At 48.3% G+C, this 23,971-nt stretch overlaps 1 protein-coding gene across 8 annotated transcripts in view; it reads left to right on the top strand.

The window, feature by feature from the left end:
* The window catches only part of LOC146199044 (aquaporin-7-like), an 85,265-nt gene that overhangs the window by 34,671 nt on the left and 26,623 nt on the right, over window positions 1–23,971 (top strand). For all 8 annotated transcript variants that reach the window (XM_084594528.1, XM_084594529.1, XM_084594524.1 and 5 more), the window contains exons 2-3: window positions 19,518–19,644; window positions 23,715–23,852. In XM_084594528.1, coding sequence (XP_084450654.1) covers window positions 19,518–19,644; window positions 23,715–23,852 — 265 coding nt within the window. The remainder of the gene's footprint in view (window positions 1–19,517; window positions 19,645–23,714; window positions 23,853–23,971) is intronic.

The raw sequence follows: 23,971 nt of genomic DNA on the forward strand, positions 1-23,971 counted from the left end.
TCAGCGAAAGCGGCGGGAAGGCGGCTTCACGCCGCAGCTGGTCGCTCGCTCTCTCAGCACGGAGCCGAGCAGCTGTGGGCGCCGCGGTCCGACGCTGGGGGCGCCACGCGGGCGAGCGCCGGGCGCAAACTAGGCGCCTTATTGTTGTGTTTTAGGGTCCATATAACGGTGCTAACCCGTGCGAGAAATGGCACAAAGCATGGGGCTCTTAGACTTCTACAAATGTCAGCGTCACGATGCGGGGCCGTTTATGAATAGCATAAATATAGGGCAAGAGAGGGAGCGTGCTTCAATTAAGGCTTGCGTTTCGAGCAACGCAATATTTGTTTAGAGGAGACGAACTTGAGTTCGACGGGGTCGACAATCGAGGGGCTTGCTAAGTCTCTAACGGCCTAGTTATAGTCAGCTATCTCCTTAATACGTATACAAGAACATTTGAAACTGAATGTCTGACTAAAAAAGAATGTGGAAATTGGGCTGAATCCGTCGCGGGGTGTGGTAGGGCGGTGACAAAACGACAGAGTCACAGCTGTGGCTCTGAATTTTCTACAGTAGCCGTGTTTCTTAGGCACAATTGTTCACTGCAGCCAGTTATGCTTTGCAGATTTACAGTCTGAGAAGTATTCAATATTGGATTCTGCGTTAATACCGCAAAAGAAGGAAACTCTCGTGATGGCGTTGAATTAGATCGGGGCTTAACACGGAAGGTCTTTTTTTTTTTTCTTCCGTTTAAGCATACAATAGATCGGCTTTATCGATTTTTTTTTTCGTCTAACTAATCGCATTGTTCATTTGACTCGTACTTTTCTAATCCTCTGTAAAAGCTGGGAGGGTACGTTAGCTCAGTTGCTAATAGCTTCCGGACCTTTTACTGTTCCCTCATTTGGAAACCCACCTCTCCCCAGCCATTTTAAGTACACTTCTGAGTGCACTCTACCAGAAGCGGAGTGGGCATAAAAAAATGCATGATTCTTCTTGTCCCAGTGAATATGTGCGAATGAGGTATGAATGGAACCAATTCACAGCTGTCTTGAGAGTCAGTTGCACAAGGTGATCATCAAGCCGGTGAATGAATTTTGTGTCCAGCAAGAAATTATGGATAGAGTCCTCGGTTCTGGACCTCACAGAAAGGACTGCCTGTCTCGCCCGTTTTGCCAGTGCTTTCTGGTCCTCCATAACTGACCTGGCAAAATTCTCCTCCCACTGCTCAATTTTGAGGTTTTGATGAGCTCCCCGGTTTGTTTTTTTTTTGTTTTTTTTTTTCTGTATGTCCACACGATATGGCAGAAAATGATCAAATTGAAGAAGCAGTGAAAATGCGAGACTGCAGTATTGTAATCACCCTTTCTTACCCCGTACTTAACCTAAACTATTAATTAGAGTTAGAAGGCGGCGAAAGGAAAAAATAGAGGCAACATGTTTCTTTTCAGCGGCCTTTGTGCACACAGGCTTGCCCGACGTTTACTTCGCTAGGGGTGTGCGCGTTCTACAGCGCACTGCAGAAGAGCAGAGTCGTGCAAGTGCTCGGCGAGGAAGTGGCTTCGGCGCCGCAATAATTGAAGCACAGAAGAAAGCAAACAGAGTTGTGAATCCCTTACCACTGCTGTGGGTAAATGCATTAATATGTTGCCATTCTCTCCGGAATGTAAGGTAACACTAATAGGACAGACATGAGGAATTTCCACAAAGCGTAAAAGCAAAGAGAAGACAGCGCTCCAGCCTTTAATAGGTTGCATCTCTTTATCGACGCCTCGTGCTAGAAAGCTGCATATATAAAAAGAGAAAGGCGAAAATCCGCGTTCTACTAAAGAGCTTCGGCTGATGCAGCGCCGATGATTAGGTTCAAACGCTTGTTTCAATTCCGGTCCGTGCAGCTAAGTATTTACAGCCAAATACCGAAAATCATGAGACCAGCATAATGTGTTTCATATAGCTATACATAATTTATCAGCGTTACGAAACTTCTGTAGAGACGAACACTACGCTTTTCGAGTCTAGCTTCCGGGAACACAAAATGTTATAGCTTTTAACCGTGTCTTCCAGGCATAGCGACGCAGCTAGGATGCGGTTCGACTGAAAGGTCATGACGTAACAGCCATTGGCAGCTGTGGAATGAGAGTCTCCGGCTGCGAGGCAAGTGGCCCGAAATCCCCAAGAGACGTCGTAACGCGTGTTGTAGTGAAGTGGACGCCGTAAAGAGGCGGAAATCGCTGCTGCGGGGCGTGGACATCGCGTTCAGGTGTGCCATCAATCATCGCACTGGTTATAGCGAACTGCCTTCCGTTTCTGACAGCTTCGGCGTATGTTACGTGGATGCATGCTGATTTCTGGTCGGCGATCGGCGGTTCTTTTGAAGCGAGTGTGGTGTTATTACTGAAGCAAATCTAGCGATTACCTGGCTCACGGGCTCTAGGCAGGGCACTAGCTGCGCCGAATGCACAGTATTATTGAAGGCAATTAAGGCAGTGCAGCACACATTCACAGACCGTGAATCGTATTTATGCGATCTCAGCTGCCCCCTACGGAAAACGCAACGATTCCGTCTGCAACATGCATGACTGATTCAGAAAGAGTTTGTATGGTTTGCAGCTTAAAGTATCGAAGTTCTTGAGGATGTAATTATGCCTACAGGCAGGATAGATTTTCCACTTTGTTGGCTTATATTTTTGCGAACTTACTGACAATTAAGGGCCCGGACGGCGGATTGCATCACAGCTCTGGGCCGCTGACAAGTCTTCGCGTGACACGGTGACAAAAATAATGTCATCAGCAGAATGTCACATTCGCCAGACGGGCTGCCTGCAAACCCCAGCTACAACTCTAACTCTGTACGCCGTCCACATGCGTTGATACACCGTTAACAATGATTATGACCACCAAGGACCCGTATAAGAATGCTTGTATACAGGAACGACAAAGTAGTACATAATTTGGACGAATCGCTGGGCTTCCATTGACGTCAGTCATATTTTCGTACCACTCTCTATCACGCGAAAGTATTGTTCGCAACGAAGGACGTTTTCAGCGATCCCGAGAGAGGCAAAGAAAAAGTGAGATGTAGCGAGTCAGGTCGGATTGTGCTGCAACTCACAATTCCTCCGCGAGTAGAGGAAATGGCAGAGCAAAAACACAGACACGCACGTATCTATGATACGCAAGCGTGCGGTTGATATGTGCTCGGAGATGGGGGTGTTGACAGAAACGTATAGTGGCCAGATAAACAATCGCAGCGTCTCCACTGCCTGCAGACCCGTACCTCCGAGAAGCTTATGACAAGACTACCCCCGTTCCATCTGTACGCATGGCGGTTATATGTAGTGTTAACGCTGTTCCCCTTTTCCGAGTGCTTTTAAGGCAAGTGAAGCATGCTGAAGGGTGGGACAAAGCGTTACTTGCCTTAATATAACACAATAAGAACGTCAAATATCGAAGAACCGTATTTGAACAAATGCTCTACCTGGATGTCATGTGTAGCACCCCAGAAGTTCGCGTTTTCTGCTCGTTTATGACGCAACTTACCGCTCTTTTCCTCCCCTGTTGTGCTCTCTTGTTGGTAACGCAACTTGGGCGTCACGCAACGTATGGTTGCCGGCTAAACGCCATGAGCGTCATGCTTCAGAGCACGTTATTTTTCTATTCTGTGGTGTGACGGGCTTGTTGCGTTTGCTTTGTTAGCGAAACCTCGCGGGACAAGCCAGAACAGACATGACCATTGGAACACCTTACTTCATGCATCTTGAAGGATGGTGCGGCTGCAACGCGTCTATAACTGTAACCCGTTTGTATACGTATAGCCGAGAATAGCCGAGCTAACTTTATGCGCACTGATTATCAATACACCTTCCGGTTGATTCCGTTTCCCTTATGTCTTTGTCGCGCTTTGCGTACCATATGCGGGCATCAGAGAATAGCTCTCAGTTCACGCCCACGCACTCCGCACTAATACGGCATTTGTTTGACAAAACTACTCGCGTATATGGCTTTAAATCATCGTTTTGTTTTCCCCTGCCTCCTGTCTTCACGTCCTCCGTTGATCTCAAAGCGACGCCGACATACAAACGAGCGGTCAGTGAAACAGTGAAGAAATCTAAAACAACCTTGGATAGCGCGTGTCGGCCTCGTCTGTCTTCGTTGTGTCCCACTGAGTGGAGATGGTGTTGCCGCATAACTCGGCGCCAAGTGTGAAACAGGAAGCTCCAATTGAGACGCGGCGACGAGCGGCTTAGCTTCACGCTCCCTAAGTGACCCGCGCGTTTAAGCTTCAGAAGCCGGCGGCGACGACACGTGCAATGCTTTCGCCTCAGGCTCTTCATTCTCTTTCGCTTTGTCGACAGTTCTACGAACGGAATAATTGCACTTTATTGCGTCCGCATAACGACTAGAGGGGCGCTTAGTTAAAGAGGCACATTTCTCGCACTCACCGCGCCTGCACGTAGTACAAATTAGGCTCATAACGAAAAGGACAGGAGTGAAGTATTTACCATGCTTGAAGCAGAAAATAAAAAGTCAGTGAGAATCGAAGCACGAACACCAAGAAGTTCAGTATGAGTTTCAGTATGGCAAGAAGTTCAATACATTGCACTTATTATGAAAAAGCATATGTGAATCCGATAACTTGCGGCTATTGCGATGTACATTTACGAAATAATATTCCCCAAGTAGGTGCTCGAATCAGTTACAGATTTACAGCGGTTGTAGAAGTATGTCTCTTAATGACAAGCAAAGTGCTTGTCTTTGGAGATGAAAATGATACTGTTAAAGGCAGTGCACTCCTTCCATGCTCTCTCTGCCTCTATTTCCCTCTCACTGTTCTTCCTTTCTGTTTTCTTTCTGCTTGAGGTGGACTGAGCATCAATTCCGAGGCAGCACAATTTACTCTATGCCCCTTTCTACTTCTTTTTTAGTTTTCCTGCGCAACTGCAAGCCCGAGACGAAGAGAAATATATGTTCTACGAAGAAAATTTTTCGGTTACAGATTTTGAATAAACATTGATCGGTTATATCATTTCATTTTTAAAGAAGCGAGAGGATAGGCTGTACGCGACTTCCTAGCGAAGCCGATGACACCCTACGGCAATTAATGGCTTCGGCCAATTTATCATTTGGTTTTGTTAAAAGGGATCCCAATGGGACTCAGGCTATGCGCGGAGCCGCATTGGAGGGCCCCGAAAATTTCGGCCATCTGGTGTTCCTTAACGTGCACTTAGACCACATAGTATACACGGGCGCCTTGCTTTTCGCCTCCATTTAAGAGAGCCGCAACCGCACCCACTTTTTTGGGATCAACAGTCGAGCGCCTTAGCCCCTGAGTCACAGCTGCAGCGCGTTTCGGCCAAATCAACTTATGCTACTTCTGTGTATACTTGTCTGTGCTTCAAAAAATATTGTTACGTTTGTTTAAATCAATCAATCAATCAATCAATCAATCAATCAATCAATCAATCAATTTGTTGTTTCTACAAGTACAATCAATCAATCAAATAAATTATTGTTTCTACAAGTACATATATAACATTCACTTAGAACCCCCGAACTCGACTGAGAGTTGTGAGAGGGGCTTCTATTATTAATAATTCCACAAAATCAAAGCTATTAGTAGCGAATGGTTAGTAGAACCTTTCTATTGTGGCACATCTTGCCCACGAGCGCCACGAAGCTCTCTTAAAAACCTGCGCAGCCGGTTAAAACCGGAGTGACCGGCCTACCGCAAAGCAGCGTGGATACCAAACGAAATAGGACAAGGGCCGTCTTGAACCCCGTTGGCGAAACCCGCACGAAGATGGGACGCGTGTCACTCACTTCGTTACGTGGCTTTGTCCCGAGCGCGGCGCTTCAGGAGTCGGTTGATGTGCTTTTCGGCCTTGCGCAATGAATGAACCGAACGGCCGATGGAGCGGCAAAGTTGTCCCCCGCCTCTGCCCCCCCGCCTCCCCTTTTTTTTTTTTTTTTGCTCAGAAGAACACTGCTATACTTCATTTTCATTGCAAACTGTGTGCAACGGCGGAAAATCGTGGCAAACTAAATGTGGCTCTGAGATCAGCGAATGGTTTCGAAGAGCTTCTGTCGCGCATATAAGAACTTTGTCCAATTACAATAGCCCAAGATAACCTGCCAGTCGCCATAGGCTATGGGAGCAAACTCCAACGAAGATCAAAGCCGGTGGTGATAGACGCATTTGAGAAACCCGCCATCAATTTGAGTGATCCTTCTCTCCAACATGACGGCCATTATTGGCATTGTTGGCCGCAACAGAATAAGGAACAAGAAGTGGCAGTTTTTCTGCGGATGCCTTTGATAGAAGGAAATACTGCGTTCTAAAGAAAACATTAAACAGAATATGCTTGAAAATGTCTGCCTGGACGGGGAATAATCTCAGTGCGGGAAACTGGCCAGGACCCCGTACACAAAAGTGTACCTGTTAGGCTTTCCACAGCGCAGCCCCTTTTAGTCCGTCAGTGTACATAGGCAAACTAACTTAAACGTCATAGGCCAGCGCAACCGGTATGCCGAGCTGAAACTCATCCTGCTTCTTTGAACTGGGACTGCGAAAGATTTACAGTGCTGGCTTCATGGTGACAGCCAGCGCAGCGACGCATGGCTGGCGCTGGAATTGTGACGAAATCACACTATTCGCGCAGGTGGTCTGGCAGTCACGCTCGCTGGCTGAGCACATCCCGGTAACTATTGCCGCAGATGAGGCAACGAAAGAGGAGCCGAACTTATGGCGCACATTTTAAGGGACGCCGCTTCTGTCAGTGGAGACGTTGCCTAAATTGTTTTGACGCAATTTCTGTATTAACGAAGAAGTGTTATATATAACAAGGAAGGCAGATCTGTTTGCCGCATATGTCGCAAGGTATTGCTCCGGCTTCAGAGCCGTTGACGTCAAAGGATGAAGAGAGGAAGCTTCAGCCACTGCAACAAGGTTCATCTAGAATGTATGATATTACTAGTTCTTTTAGAAGCCTTAGTGAGCTTCGAATTCTCTTCGCTCATAAAGGTGGCTAGGGACTGGTCTGAATACTATGGCCAATCACGATTTCCTTCCCAGGTTATAAAGTTGATTTATATACGCCCACTTTCCGTCGCCATTCCTCGCAATTTATTTCATTCCTTGCGGGAACGTACAAGTGACCGGCTGAACGATCAGTGACAGCACGATGGTCGAATCACTAAGCGCAATTCGCGGCAACTGCCCTGTGTATATGGAGGCACAGACCGTACCAAACACGAGCTCCGGTCTCTCGTAACCGGCGAACTTTCCTTGCTGGCGCTACGTGCGCGGAACGCGCTGCACTGCGCACATCGTGACTGTAGCAAAGGGGCCCGGGCACAGGTGTTATCTCTCTGCCTTTCCGACCTTCCCTTTCCTACAACACACACCAGCGGCTGCCTTCTGAACTGAACGCTCAGCGAGCCAGAAACTGTGGTGGTGGGGGTCACGTGTCGCAATGCGCTACCGGACGCGTGCGCACCTTATTGATACATCTCCCTGCACTCTTCCGCGTGGCGCGGCACCAGCGAACACAGAGGAGGCCGCGCACGACGTGCTCTACTGCTCTTGGCACTTCACCTGACGGTCTGTCTGCGTAGTGCTGGGAGGTCCAGTTTCCGCCATTTGTTTTCACGCAATTTTGCGCAGTTACTACATTTAGGGAGATGACGTGTCCGGATATGTAACTGCGAGGCGACAGAGAAAAAGAAAAAAAAAATAATTTACCAAATAATACTAGCCGGGTGGGGAATCTGCGCACCACACGTCATCGTGAGATGAGTGGCATCTGTGTTGGAAGTTCTGGAATCTTACATCCGCTTTCCAGAAAATTATGACGGAGAAAAAAACTAAATAAAATTTAGAAGGTTAAGCACAATAGCAGCCTCCTCCCTTCTACCGTCTGGCTTTCCCCGGCCTCATCTGAACTGCTCATTTCGCTCCCTTCAAAGCGCGGTGTGTCACGATTCCCTAGCGATTGCCCTGAACGTGTGTCGCAACGTTAGAGGACAAATGGCAGCCTTTTATTACGCTTCGGTCTTTTTTTTAATCATTGTTTTCAGTAGTGGCCTAATACTAACGCTTTACTTCTTTCTAAATTACCTTTGTCAGTGACATCCTTCGCTTGGTTCTAGCAGTTCTAGCGAAAAGTATGCGGGCCAATGAAAACATTTTTCTCGGACGATCTACTTCCAAACAATTTCTATCAAACAATTGTGCGCCAGAGCGGCGCCGAAGAATGTGAAGAGCGTATGGCGCAGTTGCGCTTCAGAAAGCCGCTGTTTAGCTGTCGCAAATAAGTCAGTCTCATAGCTGCGCCCGTCTATCTGCACGGAGCGGTGCACCTTTTTAAAGCGAGACAAATTTATGACTGAAGTGAGGTTGCTCTGGTATTTTATCGAGGAGAGATTCGAGAAACTACGCAGACTAAAGTGTCCTCGTCCAAACAACACCACTTCAGTCACATTGTATACACGCCAACTGCCTAAGCACGAATCCTTTCGGAGCCTCAATAAAAGCGATGATCGCGCATTTCTTGGCACACACGCTGCTTTACGCGCTTGACGGAGTGTATAAGTGATCGTTTCGCTTCGTGTTTACAACTATTTGTCGATGATGCAGCGCAGTAAGTGCAACAAGCTGCAGGTCACAAACAATGCCGAATGTTCATTTCCGTTCTCTTAAGCTCTTTGTAAACGTAGAATCTGATTGAGCCCTAAGCATGAGCCGAATAATTTAATGCTGTTCTTTAGTGCACTAACCCCGCCGGGGTGGCGCAGTGGTTACGACGCTCGACTACTGTTCCCAAGGACGCGGGATCGAATCCCGGCCTCGGCGGCAGCTTTTCGGTGGAGGTGAAAAGCAAGGCGTCCGTGTGCTGTGCGATGTCAGTGCACGTTAAAGAACCCCAGGTGGTCGAAATTTCCGGAGTCCTCCACTACGGCGTCTCTCATAGCCTGAGTTGCTTTGGGACGTTAAACCCCACAAACCAACCAAACCAACCATCTTTAGTGCACTAGATGCATATCATTTACTTTGCTAGTTTATGAGTTCCACTCGGTCGGGTCTCTGATCGCGCGTTTACTGAACCTTTTTTACACAACGTGAATATTGTTAGTTACGCACGTTTTCGCTGGTTTATTGGCGGGTTTTACCCGTTCGTTTCCGGTGCATATTGAAGGAGGGGAAATGCAAGCCATTTCGTTCCACTTCAAAGAGCCCTTTGTAGTAACAACTATTTTCGAGCCTTCTACTGCACCTCACCTAATAAACGGCATTGTTGCTTTAACGCACGATGTGCATTATTGATTAGCTCTTCATATACGAGAACAAGTAGTATTCAGCTAAGTACATATACCAATCCGTATTACAGCAGGAAGAATGAAATAGTATGATAACACGAAATGAAATACGATTGGGAGAGAAACAAAGAAAGAGAGCCTAAGTGATTTTTTCTTACGGGAGAGTTGGTAACGCGAATGAGAAACGTCAGAGTGAAAAAAAAAAAAAACTCGCTGCGAAGGATAATCTTAGTCGGCTTATTCAGTTTAGTCACTGCTTGTACAAATACACTATATGTTGTCCGGGCACGGGCGTGCGGGAAAAAGAAAAGAGAAAGAAATTGAACAGATTTGAGCCCACGTGGGCAACATATACTGAGCGACAAAACAGCCGCGAGTAGTTCTGTGGTTGACAAAAGAAAAAAAAAATGAAGAAATGACAGCGAATATCGAGGCATGTTCCGTCACAAAATTTAGTTAACAACTACTGCGAACACCATTGCAATTGCAATACTGTGCAATTAGACGCTGAGGCAGGCAGGCTCGATTCAGGCTACGCAGGGGGAAATAATCAAGAAACAAAAAGAACAATCAGGCGGAAAGCATGAAGTGCTATGAACATGAATTTCATTTTAGTACACAGTAAACAGTGTCGGGGGAGAAAATAACCGGCTGTTAAAATTATTTTACTTACAAACTTACGAAAGTCGAAGCTGCGGTTCGCGCCCTTCGTTAGACGTGCCGTAGTAGAATGATCCACGAGAGGGCTATGGAACGAAAAATCATAGGGGTAACATAAAGAGATAGGAAGCGTGCAGAGTGGGTCAGAGAAATAACTCAAGTTACCGACATTCTAGTGAAAATTAAGAAGAATAAATGGACATGGGCAAGACATGTAGTGCGAAGAGAGGATAACCGATGGTCGCTTAGGGTAACAAACTGGATTCAAAGGGAAGGGAAACGTAGTAGGGGGCGGCAGAAAGTTAGGTGGGCGGATGAGGTTAAGAAGTTCGCAGGGGTCAAGTGGATGCAGCTAGCACAGAACCGGGTTAAGTGGAGAAATATGGGAGAGGCCTTCGCCCTGCAGTGGGTATAGTCAGGCTGATGATGATGATGATGATGATGATAAATTTAGACAACTCAGGGTGTTTAACACTAGTGCATATAACGAGCGCATTCGGCTTTAATTCACCTCTATCTGGATGGGGCTGCCTCAGCCGAGCCGAGGCGTCAAACTAGTGCCACCCTACGTAGCAAAATGTTAGAACCAGTGCGCAACCGCGGTGTGCAAAAAAGTAGAGAACAGCGGATGTGATTAACGTAAATTTAAAAGAATACGCTGTACTGGCTCAGGGAAGCATATTCTTATTCGGACGTAACCTAATGAAGGTGTCAACCGTCACTTGGAACCTTCGAATGCAGCGTCACAAGGCAGACAGACACTTGTTACATTTGGGATCCTGCGATCATTAGTAGCTTATCCAAATAAACATTGACTACGCCTTTCTATGAAAAAGAACTCGGGCGAAACGTGTGGCCTTTAGGGTGTTATATTAACAGTTATTGCCTACTCTGAGGGCATATGCGGTTTTTGTCGTCGCATGCAGAATTGTAGAATAATAAGCAAAAAAAAAAAGAAAGAAACGTCTCCCGATTTTCAGATCCGCGGAAGTGGCATTTTCTACACACGATACGGAAATTCCCGTAGTACAGTTTTCGTGCAGCTCTCCCCTCGTACCGAGATATAAAATATGTCAGCCTCCGCGAGCAAAGAGTACTTTTGGCGGCCATATGCCTCCTCCCCCGCCATACACTCGTGCTCATAGAAATACGTTGCAGCGGGTCACATAGTGTGCGGGCTCCTCGTATCGGCGTCTTATTCGGACACCGCCTCTTCAGAGCACGTGCCTTATTCCTCCACGGAGGCAAAGAATGGCCATTGTTCCACCTGAAACCCGCACAGGCGCAGCATTCCACTCCCGCAGCCTCTGCCGACTGTCTTCTCGTTCCCGCATAGCGAGGCGCACCTGCCTCATCCGATGGCAGCCCGAGCGAAGGATGATTTGACGCCGCCGGAAAGCCCCGCGTCGCTGTTCGAAAAGCTCTCAACGCCAAACCGTGTCGCGTGTCTGCTTGCTATGAGGTGTACACGACGCGTACTCACGCACGTCCTCACTCATGAAGATTGCTGGGAATCACAGAGGCTGTTGGAGGCAGTCTGCATGCATACGGCCGAGCGCGAGTTGCTTGAATCAATCTGTTCCCTTGTTTCCTTTCTGAACAAAGCCGTGCTTCGGCAGTTTAATTTACAGGGCGTTCTTTGTATGCAGTCTGCTCAATAATGGTAGCCGCCAATTAGAACGCAAGCTCAACTTCGCTGCATGAGGCGTCCGCGAAGAATGCATGAAACAAACTTTGAGGAATTGCATGTTCTTGTCATGCGCGCACACAGATCCCGACCTTCGGGTGTGTATACGTGGCTAAATAGAATCTACGATGGGCAACCGAAAAAGTATTAAAACATAACTCGTCCCCTGCATAAGATTAATGTAAAATTACGCATGTGTTTGTGTTTGAACAATGTCTACTACTTCTTGCAAGAAATCTTCGCAGAAGTGAAAACCAGAACGTAGCTATATAGTTCTGAGCATGCGCATTGATAGTAGATTGCAGTGAGTTTAACTGCTGTGAGTCTATTGGCACGAAGATTACGATTTTCAGTAGCGTTTATGTTTCGAAATTGCAGAAACCTGCCACAAAGTCCGAGTTAGATATTAGATTCTAAGCTCGACGCACAGCCGCAGCGCAATGACTAAGTTCACATTAGGAAATACGAACAGAAACATCGGAACAAACGCTGCTCTCATAACTGATTTCTTGCTGCAGCTATGTGTCAGCTCTTGACACAACTCCCCCAAAAGCTCATTTCACTGAAACGCATTGTGAACCGCTTTTCCAGCTAACTGCATGCATTGCAGCTCGCCTGACTCGGCTACAAGCCCCCGAGAGTGCGTCACTGCGGAGCATTACCGTAGGAATATTTCCATGGACATAACAAGGAATGGTTCCCTACAGGAGAAGCTCAGGAACAAAATGTTTTCATCTTCTCGAGCAGATAAATCTCGCGTAGGGCTATCTGTAATGACCACCTCCCTACACCAACTTCCCCTCCAGCCGCTTAGATGGCCGGGCGACTCCTTGCATATCTATAACGACCGCACACATCTTCGCCTCGACAGGCCAAGCAGAATGCGGTATGCGGGTCGGAGACATGTCACGGTCTTGCTTTAACAGCAATAAAGTAGGTCGAGCAAAGCTTATGACGTCATGAGGCAGAATAACTGTACGAGAAGAGCAAACCTTCACGCACTCAAAGCCAAGGACTTGGCGTGGGAGTGCTTCTCGAGTTGTCCCAATAGCGAACGGTGGCAGCGTGGCGATACCGACGATACGCACGCACTCGACGTTATCACGCAGATTGTGCAAGCAAATGTGCAAAACTGCACGGACGACACTTGCAGACGGTGACACATATCTGCGAACGTGCCTCGTGATTCGAACAGGTCAATGGAAGCAATTAAGCGACAAGTTTATTGTCAGTGTCACCGACTCAATCACGGTCGACGCCTCAGGCATACACGTGCGCTTGTGTTCTTAATGCACTGAGCAGTTGGGTCATCGCTTTTTCCGATGAGCATGCACGACAAACAAGGCCTGTGTAGCCGAACTCAGTGCATTCTTACTGCCTCTGCTAAAATCTCGGTTGCTGAATGGCCTCTTTTCGGCAAGAGTTTGATTTGTTTTGATTTGTGGGGTTTAACGTCCCAAAGCGACTCAGGCTATGAGAGATGTCGTAGCAGAGGGCTCCGGAAACATCGATCACCTGGGGTTCTTTAACGTGCATCGGACAGCAAACGGGTGCCTGACTTTTCGCCTCCACCGAAAAGCGGCCGCCGAAGCCAGGATTCGATACCGCATCTTTGGGAACAGTAGTCGAGCGCCCCAATCACTGCGCCACCCCGGCAGGGGCCTAACTAATGATCCATTGAGGCAGGGCCTGGTAACAAAAGTATATTTCAAAACGATTCAAAATAAGCGGACTGAAAGATCATTGAGAGCTCCAGACACCGTTGATAGGGCCGACAGAAGCGTGGAATGATCACATTGATGACGAGTTAAGGGCGTCATGTATATTTCTCTAAGGCGTATATAAAAGGCATGCCTTGGAAAAAAATACTTAGCCGCAGTAATTACGAAAAGAAAAAAAGAAAACAGGCTGGAATACCAGGCGTCAAACGAGGGTGGAGCAGTTTGATGTCGGAATTTATTCACTTATCGAGACGTCAGGACAATTGCGATGTCACATGGGCCTCTTCATCTTATTCTTGGCGTCAGCAGTTTATCCTGCTCCAATTTCTTTCCTCTTGCACCTGAACGTGTGAAATGTATCCGACTGAGCATGTTCCTGCACAAAGAACGAGATAACGGCCCCCTTGGGTGATGGATGAACGTTTTCATTCGCCTTGGCGGAGATAAGAGCCAAGTGGCTGCCGCTTGTTCTGGAGTGCTTAGGCGAACATTGACGACACTTGCCGTATCAGATAACCGTAGTTATCTGTCGTAAGAGTATGCGGCTCATGCGCTTTTGGCTAATGGGGAAAGGAGGAACGCCGGCTATATCTTCAAAACAGCGTGTGGCTACTTTTGTCTTTGGTACCCTTCGCAAGAGTTTCAGCTTAGGATTCCTTCCTGGAACTTCTTGTTGAAGAACGCTGTGACGCAGGGCGTGGTGGCCTGGAATCTTTCGCGTCCCTTTAGCTACATGCGGACAATGCAAACTAGGAAGAAATTAATGAAACAAGGACACAGACTCTCGACGCTCTCGTTCATAAAGTCGCACAAACCAACCCCGCTAAGCGCCTAAGTTCGTTCACGAAATGATAATTCGCCCTTCCGGTTGCGAAGTTGCACCGACTTGATTGGCTGGCAGCCTTGTGCTATCCTCATTCATAAAGACGTTTTCATTGGCACCCATTCCTCCGGCCCGTTTTTCTGGGTTACTTCCACGGCTGTTCCTCCTAAACGCATTTCAGTTCACATTTAGGACCACCGAAAGGTTTCCCCTAAAATATGCACTCTCATGGCGCCGATCGAGAATGCATCTAAGGTCGCGCGCACATGCGAAAGCTAATTTCACACTGGTAAGAAATACTTACGGGACACAATATGTCGATATTTCATTTCCTGTTCAAATGAATGGAAATAACGGCTTATAAATATCAACAGCCGTTCTCTTCCTCTCAACTTCGGCCTCGATGCGACCTCGTGTTCAGAACAGCAAGATGCAATTTGCGCTGTTGGCCACAGCTTTGCAGGCCCAGAAGAGAGCGCCGAATCTGGCGGTCTGTTCCTTTCGTTCCGTACTTGCTGCATATTCACTCTTCCCTCGCTACGCACCAAGCGCTAAGAGCGAGCACCTTTTTTTCTTTTTTTCCTTTTCTTTTACACGATGATCGTGTCAGCGTCCTTGTTCACCGCGTAGCCGTTTTGATGATCGTGTGAACGCAGCCGCGACTTGATCAGGCGTCGTCCTTCCATCTGTCTTTCTTCATATCTGTGTATTGAAGCTTGAAGTGCCAGTCACGATCTATGCCGTGCCCTTGCCCAGCTATATGCGGCCGTGCGGAAGGCTAACGAAGAAATAATAGGCAATTTATTTCATACAAAAAATGAATATTCCACTGTCTCTAAAGCGATAAGAAAACTAAAGGGAATGGAGTCAAGTACCCTTCCGTGTCTTGACGTCCAGGTCATATGCGCATATCGTTACGAGCTACGCAGAGTTAAATGGCAGACAGGAAAGACTGGGCTGAGTACAGTGTGGAATCTACAACGCTGCCTCGTAAACCTCGTACATGAGGTCACGCCAAAAATGCAGTCTCACTCATTTTAGGAAATCTACACATGCATATGTTTGCGTCTGCGTGCAGAATTCGCATTCTGAACATGCGCGGAAAATCATAAAGCAGCAGAGATATCAAAAACGCAAAGTGAAAAACAGCTCGCTCAGAGCCGTGGCGCTTTAAGTCTATCCTTGGGGTATACCACTCGCCGTTCGGCCAAAGGAGACCGCGGCGTGCGTATGCGTCGACAGGCGCGTGAGAACACAGAGGTGCATTCCTTCGTTCCTTCCCCCTTCCCTTCCCCTTGCTTTCCTTATTGACGTCTCTATACTCATTTTGAGATAAGCAAATTAACCCCGCTTCGCTACTGTCGGTGCACCAGCAGCCGGCATCGGTTGGCGCCCAATTATGCGCGGTTCCTTCGCGCTTTCCACAATATTTGTGCTGCTCGCTATAAACCGCGCGCCGCCTGCGGCGCACACTGCCACTCTCATGAATATTAATCTGCGCCGCCTCTATCTTTCATTAAACAATCGCGCGCCCATAAATTGCTGGACAATTCATCTCCCTCACCGCCTTCAACCTCCCCGTATCCCTCACCCCGGCGCTCTGCTTCGCAGCGGAGAAGTTCGCCACGCACTCCCAAGCTCGTGACGCGAACGGAGCTAGAATGGAACCCCCGCAGTTCAGGACCGCAAACGTGTGTTCTTTGCGTGCGCGCGTGTGTGTGCAAGTACGCATAGTACGCCTATGTGCATATACGCGAATGCATCGATTATAGCGCATTCACATACGAGCGACGTTCAAGGCTGTCTAATTGAAAAATGAGACCGCTATTAAACCGCCACGCCGTCCGTGTGCGCAGTCATGGGATTTCGCCCGCCGATGGTGCAGCGAGGCTTGTGTATGTACGTCTTGCGCCGGAGCCATCAAGATGTGTGCGGCCGATTAGGCGGGGAAATTAACGCTGCGCGAGCCGCGGGCTCCGGCTCTCAATCCCCCTCCCCTTCCCTTCCCCCCCCCCCCCCCCCCCCCCCTCCATGCGCATTCAGACACAAGATGGAGTGACTGCGCTCTCTATGGCGCACGCGTTATTAAGACGAGCTGACTGGGCAACATTACGTAAATATAAACCCACAGCTGCGTGCGCGTGTATACATACACGCGTCTCTTTGGCTCGCGATCTGCTTCGGGCTTCGCCGAGAAGTCATGCCTCGGAGCCAAGAAATGTCAAACAGGCTCCGAGCACGTTCCGGTGCGATGACAAAATATCCATTGTTTGGGTTTCAGCGGGAAATCGTGCAGGGCCGGGTACGCATGCGCACTTTCCTTCCAGTGTGGTGGCTTTCATAAGCTGAGGCAAAGCCGTTGTTTACGTGTCTTTCGTTTCTTTTCCACGTGGAGCCTCAGTGATCTACGCGAAGATCAAACCACACGGGGTGGCTCGTGACTCTTTCACGAAGTCGCGATTCCATCTGGGCGACCTGCTAAAGGAAGCCGGCGGAAAGCGAGGCATTCGTCTTGTTCAAAATATCTTTGGCAACCCGATGTTATTCTGATCGGAACTTAATTTTTCTCATTATGTCTAAGCTATTCATTACTCGTGAAACGGCACGAACCAAATAGATCCGCGAGAGATATCAACGCAAAAAGAAAACACCCCTTGAATCAGCCTCGCGGTTCTGTCCGAGGTCGTTGAGGCAGCCACATCACGGTATACGACCGACATTCGTCGGCTTCTTCCCGTGGCTACCGAACAATTGCGTTCAAGTACGCGTACGGTCAGCCGCGGTTTGTGACTGAAAGCTCCCGCCGCTGGACCAGTGAAGTACGCGCATCTCGGATGCCGGTCACGTTCGCTCTAACAGCCACGAGAACATAATCGATGGGGATGCGCGCCATTACAACAAACGCTCACTACGCGTATGGCCGTGAGCTCGCGTTTGCAGGGGCCCAAAAGGTGCATGCAGTTGTCAAAACCTATTACGCTCTTCGCCAGAACATGTACCGATGTGCCGCACGACACACGCGTAACCTTCGCTATGGACATTTGGTCTGCGCGTGGTGTTTGGCCTGGTGCGTGTGATCGCCAATGCGAATACTCCTCTTCTGAAATGTGGGCTCGATGGAGCCAATTACAATCCGCAATATACCGAGCAATAGCTGTGAGTGCTTCGTGCTGACTGTTCGTGGCGGCAGCGCCAATCCTTCGGTTGTACCTATAAAGCATCCACCTGCAGCGCTGTCTGGCCTTGAAGGAGACCCCTTTCGTGCTTCTTGTATGGAGCGCACATCTGATTCATGCTGTCAATTACTGATATTATTTGCTTTAGTGCTTTTTGAGCGGTTCTCTCTGGTCAGCAAATTTAAAATAACGAAATTGTGATGATAATGTTTGTTCTAGTATTGAGCAAAATATAAATAAAAATTGATTTATAGGAAAGGCGCCGCTGAGAGTGAAAGAAGATGTGCCGTAGTGGAGGGCTGCGGAATAATTTCGACCCCTTGGTGATGTTAAACGTTCACTGACATCGCACAGCAGACGAACGCCTTTGTGTTTCGCCTCCACCGAAGTGCGGCTGCCGCGATCGAGTTCCAATCCGGGAGCACTGGATCAGTAGTCGAGCGTCTCAACCACTGAGCCACCGCGGTGGGCACAAGCATGCTGCATGAAATGCTGTTAGCACCTGTTGTCGGCGACCTTGACGTGATGTCAAAACGCCTTACGGCGCGGTTCGGGTGTCCACAGAGCAAGTGCGACAGTTACTGCGCCTTTCCCTTCCTGTGAACCAATTTAACTTAACTTTAAAACCGAGAGCGAACATCTGGACACCGATGTTCCGTCGTCCGGGAGCCAGAATGGGATCATCTCAGATCATCTGGGTACCGACTTCTGCTTCCCTTTTCTAAGCTCTCGTACAGGACCGGCGTACGAACGCTAGGTATTGCCCGAACGAATTGCAAAAATCATAGTTTCCAATTTCTTAATGTTTGTTGAGATATCACTCAAGCTGGGCATTTAAAGTACGCTGAATTTTGATTTGTCATTTCTAATACGCCGTGCAAAAAACAGAAACATGGCTTCATTATCACCCGTTGACTGTCAGGGGCCTTTGAGAGAAGACCGCTGAGGAGTAAATAGACGCTCCATGATGAGAGGAGCCGTGCGCGTAACAACTGCTTCCGCGTCATACCCAAAATAGCGCCACAGGACCACGCCCTCCAACGGCGGTGATCGAAGAGGCAGAAGTTTAAAGTGCAATCATACATTTGCAATCAAGTCGCGTGGTAGCCGCATACACTTCTAAATCGTTCTGCATTTCAGGGCCGTCAACGTCACAGCTGCTTATGTGCTATGACCGTAACCATTTCATGCTTACACCTACTTTCGATTACGGGAGAGGCAGAATTTTTTTTAATGCTTAAGCATTGTATGACTATGTAGGCGGGTTTCGAATGGGTGTGACCTTGTCCGAGCTATAAAAGAGGAACTAGTTGGAGTATCGGCAAAAAGGTTTGGTTTTGGGGGTTTAACGTCCCAAAGCGACTCAGTCTATGAGAGACGCCGTAGTGGAGGACACCGGAAATTTCGACCACCTGGGGTTCTTTAATGTGCACTGACATCGCACACAGCACACGGTCGCCTTGCTTTACGCCTCAATCGAAAAGCGGCCGCCGAGGCTGGGATGCGATCCTGCGTTTTTGGGAACAGTAGTCGGGCGCCGTAACTACTGCTATCGGAAAAAGAATGGTGCCATGAGATAGAGCGTCAAAGGCGCGCAAGTGACAATATGATTGACGTGGGTTAGTTAAGTAATTAATTACAGCCAATTAAGTGTGTAATTGGGAGATGAGCTGGCCGCCAGCCAACATCCAGTTACGGTTCTCAGCTTCCGGTCACATGTCTCAGAGACGTGAAGTGTGGAAAGTGTTATGTTGACGTCGTGTGACGTCATAGGGTGTGACTTCACTGCAAAAGTTGCCGAATCACTTCAAACACTTGTCGAGAACACTGCAATAGAAAGCATAGAAATTCCGAGAGCACTACAGAATCTGCACTGAAGAAATGCGTAAGCCGGAGCATCGCTGTATTGGCCACGCTCAACAATTGTCAGAGTGGCGTGCCACTGCAAAAGTTGGCATGTCGCGGCAAAAGTCATGGACAACACAGCAACGCTCAGGTTTACGCATTTCTCCAGTGCAGATTTTGTAGAGATCTCGGAAATGTTTTATTCGCAAGGTTTTAACGCCCGAGAGCAACTCGGGCTTCCGAGAAAGGCTGCAGTGTAGTGCTCCGGAGTGTAACCCTGCTTTCTTCTCATGCATGCTCTTTTTTTGCAGCTTTTCGGCAACACGGTGCTGGCCGTGTTGACCTTTGACAGGGCTGGAAACGCGGGCTACGGCGCGGCCTTCTGGGGATGGGGTCTGGCGCTCACGCTAGGAGTGCTGGTCGCCGGAGGAGTCTCAGGTGAGCAGCGTTTTGCCTGTGCTCCGTGCCGTTGCAATTAAGGCTACTCTATGGCCATTGCATGCGCCTGGAATTAATACGGCATCGCATTTTAGAGAAAGCGGCCAGCAGCGATAGCGTATAGGCGCTCTTAATGGATCGCTTCGGCACTGTTTCTTTAATATAGATGCATTTCTCATCACATCTCAAAGTGCAGTGCAAGCATGTGGTCACTGTCAATACAGCGAAAAAGACCTGTCTGGATTCTCCATGTTGCTTAGTATACGCGAGCTCACAGCAAATAAAAGCAGAGCACTGAAAAAGAACAATTAACAGGAAGAGTGCGCCGAGCGACAGGTACTTAAGATGCTCTATAAAACAGAGCATTCGAGCCAAGCGCTTTCAGTTCAGTTCAGTTGTTCAGTTGTGTCCGGCTCTTCGTGACCCTATGGACCATATCATGCCACGCTTTTCGGTCTCTCACTATATTCCTAACATCACATAACTTAATTTGCAGCGCCTCGAGGAGGCCATCTAACCATCGCGTTCGCTGCCTACCCCTTCTCCGGTAACCCTCAACCTTTCCCAACATCAAAGCTTTCTCCAGCGACTCCTCTCTTCTCATCAGATGACCAAAGTAGCTAAGCTTTAACATTAGAATTTGACCCTCCAATGAGCAGTCAGGGTTTATGGTCGATAATATCGACTGAGTTGATCTTCTGACAGTCTAGGGAACTCTCAAGAGTCTCCGCCAGCACCACTTTAGGTGTATACATAAAAGCGGATAATGGTTGTCTTGTCCATAGACGTTTTTTGTTTCTATCGTTATATAACACTGGCACGCTAATCGCGGAGAGAAATGCTCATTTATTAGTCGCGAATAACCATCTTATGTCACTTCCCTGGCCTCCTTTTTTTTTTTTTTCAATATTAAAACGCTCGAGCAAAAAGGCAAAGCGAGAGGCGAGAGAAAGACGAGCCTTGTCAGACAAGACACGTCTTGAAATCTTTTGAGCAATTTTAGCTCTGAACAAGCCTCCCGGTCATGTCTTGTTCGAACGCACATAAACGAGTGGCCTTGACAAGCAAGGTCCTGGCTTTTGATGTAATCTTCCGCAACCTAGCCTCGCCGCTGCGTAACGTGTGTGACCGGCAGAGATCTCGAAAGCGGAAGAGCGTTCTGCTGGCCTAGATGGAGTTCCTATACGCCATAACAATGAGGGCACGGAGCACCTAAGGGGGGGGGGGGGGGGGGGGGGGGGGGGGAAGGGAGGCATATGTCTGCATGGGCTTCTTGTATTCGTACGTGCGAAGCTTCGCACATTGCAGGCATTCTCAAATGTCGTTATGCTCTGCGCCCTCCCACGCTGTCACTTTTGGATAACGCTGTCACCAATCCACTGATGACGCCAAATAATACCTAAGATGTCCAAAAGAGAAAGAAAAACAATTACGAGGGACTTTATCGACTAAAGTAGTGAAAGGCGAAAGCCTGAGTACCACATTCTGCTACGCACCTGGCACTAAGTAGTAATTAATTAGTCATTAGGTAATTAATCATGAAGTACAACTAATGTTCAGTTCATATAATTAAACAGATATTAGTCAATTATGATTAATGTCATTAGTCATTAATCAGTAATTGGTCATTGATTGGCATATGGCCATATAAGGCACGCATTCGAGCATACTGTCGAGATCTCTATGACGTCATCCCGCCTCGGCCAATCAGAGCCACCGCAAAAGCGGGACACATTTTGTCCACGACAGCATGAGCCATTAAAGGCTTTCGCCTTAAGAGAAAAGAAAGGGAGGGAGGCTGAAACCTTTAAATGTCTAAAGTACGGCAGGGGCTTATGTTCTCGCTAGACCTTCCCGACGTTTTGGCACGGCTTCCCCATTCTTTTCGCTGGCATTTCCGCAAACCATACTTTCATCACATGCGACCCTCGGAGCCAACATTCACGTGCCCCGACCCTCTCTGTAGTGCGGCTTAGTGAACCGAAAGATGCGTCTAAAAACGACAAAAAAAAAATGCATCCAAGTAGACGTCGCAGTAGAGCGGATGGAAGGCCACCGGTCTGATGTCGACCGGCGGGCATTGTTGTGCGGGCTGGGGAATTCTTCGTCTTAGGGTGCCAAGGAACAAACGCGTTCCGCAGAGAAGACGCGGCGTCGATTTCTTCTTTGGTCCGGAACAAAGGAGCGATAAGTCTTGCCCTCATGCCGGAGGGCGCCGGCCAAACACGAAGCAGCTGCCATCTTTTCTTATTCCGGCCTAGAGTGCTCAGTTTTTTTCCATAAAGGCATCGACAGTTTCTCATCAATTTTGCCTGATTGAAATCGTGCAGCACCGCGAAGGCTATAGGTGTTGAATCGGCTTCGCGAGGGTAGCGAGGGCGTACTCACATAACCGTCTTTCCTGGGTGCACTAATGAAACCTCGGGGGTCACGCGACTTTTTCACGAACGAGAACAGACCCTTATTCAAGCACCTTTTTTATTCCTAAAGCCTCTGAGGATTCGTATTCAGTCATGGTGTATACTACCGAACGTGTACCACATAGCTGCGCAGAGTGTGTGCTGATGTGGGGCAAATATAAATGGCGCAACTTATTGGCGCGACGTTATCCGCTCTTAAAGCTCTGCGAGTGCCTACCCAGATAGAGTGACGCCAACTTTAACCTTCACGACACCGCATGACTAGTGTGGTGCATGACTAGGATGGTGCGGGTGGGCATCGGTCTAATATACGTATGCGAACACGTATGGTACATACACCACATTAAGCTTTTTTTTTTCCTAACAAAATTTAATGAAGACGCCAGCTATGCGTTACGTTAGCAATGAATCTCTAATGTAGCACACGACGTGCGTACTGCCACTTCTGAGAAAAGGAGGAAGAGTGATAGAAACAGCTTCAGTGTAGCACAAGGCTACCTATGTGAGACCCTGTGGCCTCAGGGCTGGCGCGAGACACTTGCAAATATAAGTGTTTTTCAGTGCATCCCCAACAACCCTGGACCAAAAGCACAAGCCTAGTTTCTGGTACCTATGCCAGAGAGCAATAAGGGATCGAGGTTTACTATACAGTATTTGCAAGATAAAGGGCTTAAATTCCTCATTTTCTAGAAGAAAAAAAAACGGCCCGCAGAGCCCTTCACAGTTCCACGGTCTGCAGCCGATCTCGGCAGCCTGCGTAAGGAACTGCGAAGCGCGAATGCGCGTGCTATCAGATCTAGAAACGACGCATGCACTTCCTGCCGCCAACAATGCCTAACGCCAGACCACGTCCAAGGCTGCGGCGTCTAATAATGGTGCACGGGGCTGAGCATCCTCCGAGAGGCAACGTGTAAGCAAGGGCTTCAAAAGGCGCGCCGCGTGCCATATTGCTTTCAGCATCCACGCTCGGCCTTGCAGCGATCAGATGCTTGTTCTTATTGTTTTCTTCCAGCGCCAAACGTGAGAAAACGCGGACGTAGCCGCCAAGTTTCGGCAGTTCAAAGAAATCTTACCCAGGCCCTGAGCTCCTCGGATGCAAGCAACGCTCATTCCTTAGCTCCTCTTGTCAGCGCTGAAGGAGTTGCATTACCACAACTCCTTCAGCAACTGCGCAGCGCCTGGGCAAGTCATCCGATCAGGCTGCGCTAACAGTACACGTTCCGCAAAGGGATTCGAAGATCCAAGCTTCTCGCAGAGAGTCAGTCATATGAGAGCGTTTCTATTCATTCGGACTTACCTGATCGCGTATACGATTAATGACATTTATTTTCCCTCTGTGGAGACCGTACAAGATATTTTTATAACTGGTGGAACCAATACATTAGTCACTGTGAGCTCAGACGACATAGAACCGAAAATATACGGGAGTTTGCAAACATTCGAGTTTCGTAGCAATTCACTGTGAATGTCACACTACCAGAGATCCGTGCAGCGTCAGCAAGTGGCGACCGGGGCGCGAACGATGTCCAGAGTTGGTGGGGATGCAGTGAAAAGTGTTCCTCTGCAACTGTCTGGCGCCAAGCACTGTGGCTATAATGTCTCACTCTCTTCCAGCATCGGCTATAGTGTGATGCAAGCGTACATTCACAGGGGCCCACCTGAATCCAGCCATCACGGTCGCCGTGACCACGGTGGGCAAGTTCAACTGGCGCAAAATCGTGCCATACATGGTGGCGCAATACTTGGGGGCGTTCATCGCCTCCGTTATACTTTTCCTCACCTATCGCGGTAAGTTAAATCCCTGCTTTGTTCTCTTATTCGGTCAAGTCATTGGCCTGTACAGGCCTGCGATAGAGAGAGTTAGAAATACAGAAGAGAAAACGGACAAATGAAAGCCTAAATCTCTT

The sequence above is a fragment of the Amblyomma maculatum genome, chromosome 2 (genome assembly GCF_055883805.1).
Source record: "Amblyomma maculatum isolate TAMU_Amacu chromosome 2, ASM5588380v1, whole genome shotgun sequence".
Lineage (NCBI taxonomy): Eukaryota > Metazoa > Arthropoda > Arachnida > Ixodida > Ixodidae > Amblyomma > Amblyomma maculatum.